This window comes from Ornithodoros turicata, chromosome 9, assembly GCF_037126465.1.
Source record: "Ornithodoros turicata isolate Travis chromosome 9, ASM3712646v1, whole genome shotgun sequence".
Lineage (NCBI taxonomy): Eukaryota > Metazoa > Arthropoda > Arachnida > Ixodida > Argasidae > Ornithodoros > Ornithodoros turicata.
Window position 1 is genome coordinate 23,703,397 of NC_088209.1, and position 9,196 is coordinate 23,712,592.

Consider the following 9,196-nt stretch of genomic DNA (forward strand, 5'->3'; position numbering starts at 1 on the left):
TTTTCTTCGCAACAATGGTCCCAATTCCGTAGACCCGTCAACACTCCATGCGCTGTGTCTCAGTCATCGTGATGTGGTACGCAAACACTCTCCGGGTGTTATCAGTTTACTGGACCGAACATACCACTGTGCATTGGTGGCGTGACCACGTAACCAACAACCGTCCGGTTGCTACGGAGAGTGCTGGCACTCGATGCGCGTGGCTTGGCGATGCATCGATCGCGGGAGTGGCGGGAGAGTTTCAAAGCTTCCAATATCATCATCACGCACCAGCTCGCGTGGCTCAGTGGTTAGCGCGCTGGCCACGTCACGTCGAGAATGCGAGGTACACGGATTCGAATCCCGGTGCCAGCTGTACTGTTTGGGGTTTTTCCTGGGTTTTCCTCAAACACTTTCAGACATATGTCGGCACAGTTCCCTTAGAAGTCGGCCCAGGACGCACGGCGAGATCTTTCAGAAGTGCCACCACCACGCAACTGCTCACAGGCATTGAAGGGACACTAAAGTACAAAAATTCTCCTCGCGGAATTAAAGATGTCGTCGTTCCTTTGACAGTAATATAAAAGGAATGGGATTCATCCGTTGCGTCGTTCGTGATCTATGCGCGAACGAAAGCGATAATTTACGGAGCGGCCTGTCATTGGTTTCCTCACACGATCCGCGATGATTGGGTGGACCTGCAGACGCGGTCGCCAAACGCCCCCCGGCCGCTCGTGACGTTTTTTATAGGCACCGAGCAACGTATAGGCGGCGCTCTTGCGTTCTGCGCCCTCTGCGGGATGTTCTGTCGTCAGCTGTAGGACGCGAAGTGGCGAATTCAGGTGTGTGGTGTACGATTGCGTGAGATGGAGAGTCGTATCGGTGCGCTTATTACATCAAAGACATCCAATCTCTCAGAAGTGGGAGAACAGGAGCAGCATGGCGGAGAACAGTATATTGGAGGAGGCAATTTAAAAATTAAAAAAAAATAGTTGCGGCTAGTTCTGATCGATCCTCGACAAAATCCTTACGTGTTGAATACGTTTTTGGTGTTTGAATTTTCTTTTAAGTGAAATCGGTCTATTTTCATGTTTTCAGTGCAATTGTTTCGTCAGTTATTGTTGGTGCAATTGGCACAGTACTCTTATTGAAAACCCTGTCACCCATCCTGAAAACGTCGTCGTGGGTATTTTGGAAACACGATTGCGAGTTGATATCTGCATTCGCATGGGAGCTGGCTTCGTGAACGTGGAAAGTATCTTCAGGAGGTCGTTGGAGTATTTCCACACCTACGACTGCCATGGATGGATGGATTGATGTTCTGAGGCTGAAACACAGAAGAAAGGACAACACAACACACAAGCCTCGAGTGCCTAAGAACAATGAAAGAAGGAAGTCACTGAAAAGGTTAGCCAGCTGTAGGACTCGAACCCACATCTTCTGGATTGCCGGTCCAGGCTACTACCAATTGAACTAAGCTAACAGATTTCCCCAACGACTTTCAAGAGTGCGTCGTTTGAAGGGACTAACACATCCACTCACTCACTCATTCCACTTTCACTCTTACATGTTTTCTCACTCACGCACACATTCATACGACGTGGTGACACAAGCGGCATTTGTTGAACACTATGGAAATTGATGTTCTGATCCTGAGGCAGCCCTATTGCTAATTGCTATTACAGCTAGAAGATCCGAATTTCTCTTCTATTTATTTATTTTTACTCTTCTTGCTCAGAACCCTTCTTTTAGTAAACAATCCTAATAATGTCTGTCTACTAAAGACAAAAGATAGGGTAGCATATTAGATCAACCAGTGTTGAGTCACGTTGATAAAAAATACTTTAAGGGCATGCACCTCATCAATATTATTACCCGAAAAATGGATATCTCCTATTGACAGTAAGTTCGTACCTTCCTGGACAGGACTACTTTTCTAACTCTAATCTTTTGTCAGTTTTTGGAGGTTACCAACAATAACTATTTTACAGTCGTGATGTTATCCGGCGATATGAACCTACTAGAAATGTATTTTTCATTATTACAAATACTGTTGCCATGACTGGCTGTGTGAGGGGTGATGAAGTTGAGAGTCCGCGAATCAGTGTCCAACAGTAACTCCTTGTTTTATGTTATGCACTATATCATGCGTCCGCAACAGACAATAGGGAGCGTGAATATGTAATATATAATAGTCCAAGAAACAGAGCAAAAGTCAGTCAAAAGAAATGTGTACTTAATATTCTATTGAAAAAAAAAAGAGGAAAAAGACGAATGAAAATGAGTATGCAAATAATATGCATAAGAGACTTCTCGAAACTGTTGCTGATACTGCGGTCAGTGTGAGCTTGTTGAAGAAGAGCAAAGGGTTTATGCATGGTGCCTCTGCTCTTCACACTTCGCATTAAAAACTAAATGTTTGTTACTTTCCCGAAGCTACGAAACAGCCTGGCTGGCTAATCACAGATAAAAGATGTGCAGAAGTACGATGTAACCATGTCACGTATAAGAGAACGAGCTAGACCCGCGTAGCGGCTCGCTTCTTTGTTGTTAACTTTTCCACGGAACAGGCGGTAAAATTTGCCCCAATACGAGTTTCTATCAATCACATTGCACCCAACTATGTAGCAGTTGACGTTGTTTAGTATTTAACTGTTTGCACAACGAGCGCAATGCAAAGAAACCGCGGACGTACAACGTGAAAAAAAAAAGGGGGAAACGAATGTAAATCCCCCTCCCAACGTGTAAAATTCTCGAAGTATTTTTCTGCCTATACGTTACTGAATGTCGGTATTCCATTTGCGCCAGCTCGCATTAAGAGCAGCTTCAAAGAGGGGAGTTCTCACATGTTCCTAAAGATGGAACAAATTAAAGGGGTCGGACAAAATGTGTGTGAACGACACCAGGTGGATTCTGGCTGCGATCGATCTTCGACCCTCGATATAAGCTTGCACGCGGGAGGCTTAGGAAGCTGCAGCGTCTCATAAACGAGCAAATTGCGTGTAACGTTAATTAATTGCATTGTCCACCTCCAAAAGCCGGAAAATTTGGGATAAATATTCGTGAGCAAACCACAACGATGAATGGCAGTGTCGACCCTTTTAAATCTGGTCAAATAACCTATAGTGCGAAGGAGTGCCTTTCAAAAATTGGGAGTATAGATTTCCACGTTAGGGGAGTCAGCCTATTTATGTGGTGACATGCTCCACACACCGCAGGGTAGGACTGCCGGTAATTTCGACCTTCCTGGGGTTCTTTTGACGCGCGCCAGAAATCCCCGACACACGGTGCTGAAAGCAATGTTTACTTCCCCCCACATTGCTACCATCCTCGGCCGGGATCGAACCCGCGATCTTGAGCCTTTAACGGTTAATAAATTTAATGTCCCGTTCAGCACACGGATCCCGAACGGGCATGCTGATACGCTGTGCAAGTGGGTTAGCTGTCTGCGCAGCTCAGTAGTTTCCCTCTCTCCTCCATTGCCCGTGAAGCGACCTCATTGGTACCTCTTCCAAATGAGGGGGTAGCGTATCAAGGTTGAGGCGCACGTGGTTTCTTCTGTGGACCTATGAAAAACCACCTAGTTAGAGAATGCCTGCTTACTCGTCGCCGTGACGTAACAATTAAGAGTCAGCCAATGAGGATCGTGCTTTCAACGGCCGTAGCCAATCACGAACGTGCTTTCAGCGGTCGTGCCCATGGAGACGAACCACCGTCGCCTGCGAGTTGGGATTGGACGTCCCCGCGTACTAAATGGGAAAACTTAATGGGACCCATTAGTGGGACCTGGGGAATGGGACCACATGTTATCGCATTGTGAACGTTTAAATCAATTAGTCTAGATTTGCATCTCTTATCTTGCGGCAGCGCGCAATAGAATGTGTGCGTTGGCGCTCTCAAGAATAGCGGGGGGGGGGGGGAAGTGGGGGGATTTCGTTTCGAGCCCCCCTCCCTCTTCTACCTTGGAGGTCTGGCTACGCAACTGACTGGCAGGTACCCAGGTTCGAATCCCTGTGCCGGCTGTGCTATCTGGGGTTTTTCCTGGCTTTTCCTAGGACGCTTTCAGACATATGTCGGTACAGTTCCCTTAGAAGTCGGCCCAGGACGCTCGGAGGCGTTAGTCGTGACGTTGCCCACCTCTGTGAGGTCGACAACAGCGAGCTCTTTCATTAGCACCGCTTTCCGGCTCAGATAAGCCGAAGGTCGTGTCGTTTCGGCGCTCGAAAAGTGCATAGTTCTGGTTCGGGTTTATATTTGCGTGCGTACCAAAATGTATTTCTGTCTCAAAGTACAACTTGTCTGGAATCGACAGCTTATCCTGTCTGAAATCTACAGGTGTACGGAAAAATTATTTAGTCGAATTATTTAGTAGAAGCAAACAATCTTGCAACGTCTTGATATTCCAGGCCTGATAAACCTCAAGCTGTCGATTCCAGACAAGTATGTCGCAAGCTGTATAAGCTCGTTTCAGGATTCTTGGATTGAATTGGATTGGATTGGATAGGACAGAAAAATATGGAGAGGTTAGCCCCGACCCAGTCAGGACTGGCTACTCCAAAACGCGTTTGTGGGTCGAACAGTAGAGCCAGAAAAAAGTGAAAAACAAACAGGAAAGAGGATTCTTTAAAAAAAGCGGGTAGATTCAAATAATGATTACCTCCGCTTCTGCTGTATCGTATTTTCCCGAAAAGGAGTAATTAAAAAGTTAATGAATTTTGATTAAATAATTAAGTAATTTTAGGAATTTTCATCCAGTATAGTCACATGCGCTTTTCCACGCGATGTCCGCTTGGCAGCATAACCCACCTATAAAAATGGCATCAGTGCTGCTCTCGCAGCCAGCAGCTTTCGGTTAAAATCGGTAAATGATATTAAAAAAAAAAACACATCCTATATATGCCTATAAGGAACCCCGATCTACTGTGGACATTAAACAACACTAAGGTAGTGTCGTGGGCACATTAACCATATCTGCCCTGGTGTCTGCACCGAACCACGCCGGGATACAGGAAAGCACCAGAATATTTCAGGTGCCAAAAGCCCCAGCAGGAACACCAGAAAATGGCAGAAGTGTTCTGTTTTGTTTTCCGTAGAGGGTATAGCAAGAGCCGTCCCAGGATCAGCTTCCCCCTGGTGCAGGTAACGGTGAAGCACCCTCCCCGTCCCAACACACACCGCCCACCCTCCAGAAGCCAACGCAACTACAATAGCCAGAAAAATGCTACAATCGTAGAATCACACGTTTACTCTTCGTATTTAGCTACGCATCCATAGCAAATATGCTTCGTAACAGATAGCGAAAAGTGCAACAGAAAAAAAAAAAAAAAAAATCTCGGCCCTTTCTTCATTGCCTAACGTATAACCTAATCGGACTGCGGGAATTGTCGTCCGGAGCTGCTGCGCCTCTGGCCCTCCCATCGGAACGGTTCCGGGGAATAGGAACTTATGTGAGGAACAAAGTCAACGCCCGCTATCGGCGAGTAGACCTTTCCCTGTTTGTAAACAAATGACGTCACAGTGTTCGACAGCGCCACCAATTTGGTAGAGTTGAACTACGCTGGAAGCTAGGGGCGAACAAGGTCGCGCCCGAAGGCCACGGTCTTGAGGAGATTACGATGGTCCCTAAAAGGGACGCGACCTTCAGTCTTACTTTTCTTTCAATAGGAGGCAGCGAACAAGTGCCCATTCGTGGAACCCAGCCCTCCCCTTCCGATTTGTTTCGGTTTAAGTCTGTCTACCAACGCCATGATGACGTTTCTCGGGTAAAAGTCTATTTCCGTAACGCATGCGATAGAAGAACGCACATAAATACCTAAAGTTTTAAAAACCTGAAGTTTCTTTAATGAAGACTAGTACCAATGGCATGTTCTTGCCAAAGTTTAATAATTTTAACTGCAGAATCTCCTTGGTTGATGTGCGTGTAAGAGTCCGACCATGATCCCTGCTGTGTGCCCCGTGATCCAGGACTTGGGCGTAAACAAGCACAGATGTGTTAGCTCCACCATGAGGCCCAGCCAGTGCGGCATGGACATTTGAAAGGACGCGATGTCGTAATCTGCATCCGGATTGTCGTGATGACGTAGAACCTTGAGCGCGAGAAGCGCTCCAGTGAGGCCAGTATAGCAGGCGTCGTAAGGTGAGGGCCCAAGAAAATCACTTTCCATTGGGCAGATGGACATGAGCCAGGACAGAAGACAGTGTGCGACGTTGACCCAAACCACACATGACGCGAAACGAATGAGAAACCTGAAGTGTCCCCAATTTTTTTCCGTCTGGTATCCGAGACTAAGAAGAGAGACCAAGGTATAGGTGAACTGGTACGTGCTTTGAGTGTGCAGAGCGGCCACAATAAGCTGTCGAATCTGCAACAGCTTGAAGACGGTGCGGAAGCTGACGCATGGCTCCAGGGAAACACATAGAAAGCGTGCCGACAGGAGCATGCCAATGAGAAGGTAGGTGCTCGGCAAGAACTGGCTCCTTGCGGCTACCTGGTTCTTGCAGCTGGAAGGAACAAAAGCACTGGGCACACCATATTGAACACGCCGGGTCTCATCCGCGCAAGCACTACATTGAGGCTCTTGTCTATATGATCTACACATGATCTTGAGGTGCTAGGTACTTTTTGTACTGAACGCGACTCACTGCGACATACTGGGTACGAAACAGATGCTACCTAGCCCACGATGTATAGAATTCCCTGAGAAGCTTTCGGTAACCCACCGTTAGCGCAAGCAAAGCGTTTCGTGACCTGTCGCAAAATGAGATGATTCAATCCACTGACTGACTGCCGTAGATATGTAGATGGGTAGAAATCCAGCGAACCGGTAGAGATGTAGGAAGGGAGTTGCCTCAGGACAGAAGCCGCCGATATTTCGAACAGAGACTGTTCTTCTTCTGGGCAGAACAGTCTGTGTTCGAAATATCGGCGGCTTCTGTCCTGAGGCAACTCCCTTCCTGCCGTAGATATGGTACTTCAAAGGCAACGCTATCAACGGTTGGCTAGGATGGATATTACGAAATCCTTACAACAGGTAACAGAGTAATTCAAACTTAGGTGTCTATTTTTTGGAGGTAAACCTACACGCCCTGTTGCAGGAATGCAAGTTCCATATCGACTTAGTACCACGACCCATGCGATTTGGAACTGAAGAGCAGAAGAACATGAATTATGTCGAAGCCAAATCAGTTTCGTGTAGTGCCTCACTCGCACACTGAAAAGCATCTGACGTCACCTTTATTAACAGCACTGTTTTAGTAAGTTACTGATAAATGCGTGAATCATCATCGTTATATTCACAAGGCATCGCTCGCATTCTTAGGGTTGACTTGCGCAAGGAGAACAGGAAGCTTCTTAACCCGAAGGTGTCTGGAACGCGTCATTTCCACACACCTCACTCGATTTCTGCAAATCATTCCGATACATTCTGGTCACTTTACAGATAAAGGTGCAAACCACGGTCACTCACAACGGATTACCCGAGGAATCTCCAAGCGGCCTAACGTCTGTGCGGTGCTAGGTAGCGTCGTGCCCTCCTTGCGCTCCGTCCCACGTGAGGCGCACTACCAGAAATACATATAAGGCCGGTAAGCATTCCCTTATTGGCGAACTCAACGGGGGTCTGATCGTCCCTCACCTGATGATACTGTTCTTGAATATAATCCCCACCAGAAGCCCAGCCAGCAAAGGCAGCACGCTCTCGCCGTAAGCCGCGTGAAGTGCTACCAGTTCAACCCAGCAGAGCGCGGGTGATGGCAGTTCTACCTCCACATCTCCTCTGCGTAGCTTGCGGAAACTAAAGTTGTGCTGGTTGACCACTTTAAGAGCCACCAGGACGCCAGGGAAGGTAGACGCGCATGTGTTGTACAGGTCGGGAGAACCAGTTAGCTCGGCCAGGAACAGGGCCAGTATCATCTGAGTCACGCCCACCAGCAGGGACAGCTTGGCAAGCACGAAGAGTAGCTGTTGGCTCCCGAGGCTCAGTTCAAGAATGTAGCCCTTCCAAAGGAAGGAAAGTAGGTCGACGGCGAGATGAACTTTGCTCTGGTGGTGAAACGCTGCGGAGAAGACACGCACCCACTGTCCCTCTTCTAACACGACGGAGGCGCTGCTGCAGCAGGACTGCTTGGCCAACGCTTGGTTGTAAACCAGCAGCTGGACACCGGCAACGGCCAAGGTGACCATGGGAAAGGACGGTCGCCACTCCCAGTGGCCCGATGACATGGCCCTTCCTGTGCTGGTTTTGTCCCCCGAGCTCCTTGCCCAGCTAGGGTAACTGAATAGGTATCACCATATTAAATGACGCAGTGTGCCACAGCAGCGTTCCTGCCGCTGGGCACGCGCCTCTTGGCTTGTCTACCTCTGTTCTTCTATTGGCATTGGGCTGAATTACTTCCTGTTGCCCGAAATTACAGATTTTTTATTTTTATTTTTTTCTCTTGATAGGTTGCAGTTGCTGCATCTTATCCTACGCACTGGAACATATGTAGACAGACGAAAATACGCCTGAAACAGAATATTTTGAACTGTCAGGATTAGAGTTTTACCGAGCTCTATAAACGTATATAAGAGTGTGTAAAGTTGAAAAGTTTATTTACGAAGGCATTTGCGGGTACTTTTGCGTGTATCAGGAGTTTACGCGAGTGCGTTGTCGACGAAGGCATAAAAGAAACCGAAAGCACAGCGAGGAAAGTAGTATTCGAAAACAAGCTAATAACATATGATGCCTGGATTACATTCTCGCGTGTCGTCGTCTTGCAGGAGGCAGCGCTGCCTATGTGCGCAGAAGTGAACGTGAAACAGATAAAGAGAGAGAGAGCAAAAAAATGATGTCTACTTTTGAATAAGACAGGTCGCTCAATATACGCACAGAGGTAAATATGCTTTATTTTAAGTTCTGTTTCTACAATATGATAACGTCTACGAAGTCCGCGATGACAGCTAGATGCCGTCTTGTAGTCCCGCGACGTGGAAGATACGTCCAAGTTTTGTATCTTTGAAGCCGCCCCGTATGTTGGAGTGCACTCTCAACGCAGCTTCAAACGGAGGGACAGCCCCGAAGCGGCAAACATGATTCGCTATCCATATGGGACATCACGTTTTTGTATACCGCTCATCTGCCCCCATAACAACGACCAAAACATACCTTTAAATTTGCCGCCGTCAGATTACCTTCGCAAAATACCTCGTTTCCCAAGAGTTCTCGCTTTCATCAGAAGC

At 47.4% G+C, this 9,196-nt stretch overlaps 1 protein-coding gene across 2 annotated transcripts; it reads right to left on the reverse strand.

The window, feature by feature from the left end:
* Window positions 1-5,792: 5,792 nt before the first annotated feature.
* LOC135368405 (uncharacterized) lies at window positions 5,793-8,346 on the reverse strand. 2 transcript variants are annotated; one of them, XM_064601635.1, is made up of 2 exons: window positions 7,614-8,346; window positions 5,793-6,480 (listed from the first exon to the last, which is right to left on the reverse strand). In XM_064601635.1, the coding sequence occupies exons 1-2, from the start codon at window positions 8,198-8,200 to the stop codon at window positions 5,868-5,870; spliced, it is 1,200 nt and encodes a 399-aa protein (XP_064457705.1). In that variant the 5' UTR covers window positions 8,201-8,346; the 3' UTR covers window positions 5,793-5,867. The 2 variants fall into 2 exon arrangements, with proteins under 2 accessions (XP_064457705.1, XP_064457704.1); XM_064601634.1 differs by having other exon boundaries at window positions 5,793-6,498.
* Between the last annotated feature and the right edge of the window lie 850 nt (window positions 8,347-9,196).

Bases quoted from the DNA above. Each gene is read 5' to 3' on its own strand.
- LOC135368405 (XM_064601634.1), bottom strand. From the start codon at position 8,200: ATGTCATCGGGCCACTGGGAGTGGCGACCGTCCTTTCCCATGGTCACC. The intron at 6,499-7,613 runs GTGAGGGACGAT...TGGTGTGCCCAG, and splicing joins TTCAAGAACAGTATCATCAG to TGCTTTTGTTCCTTCCAGCT.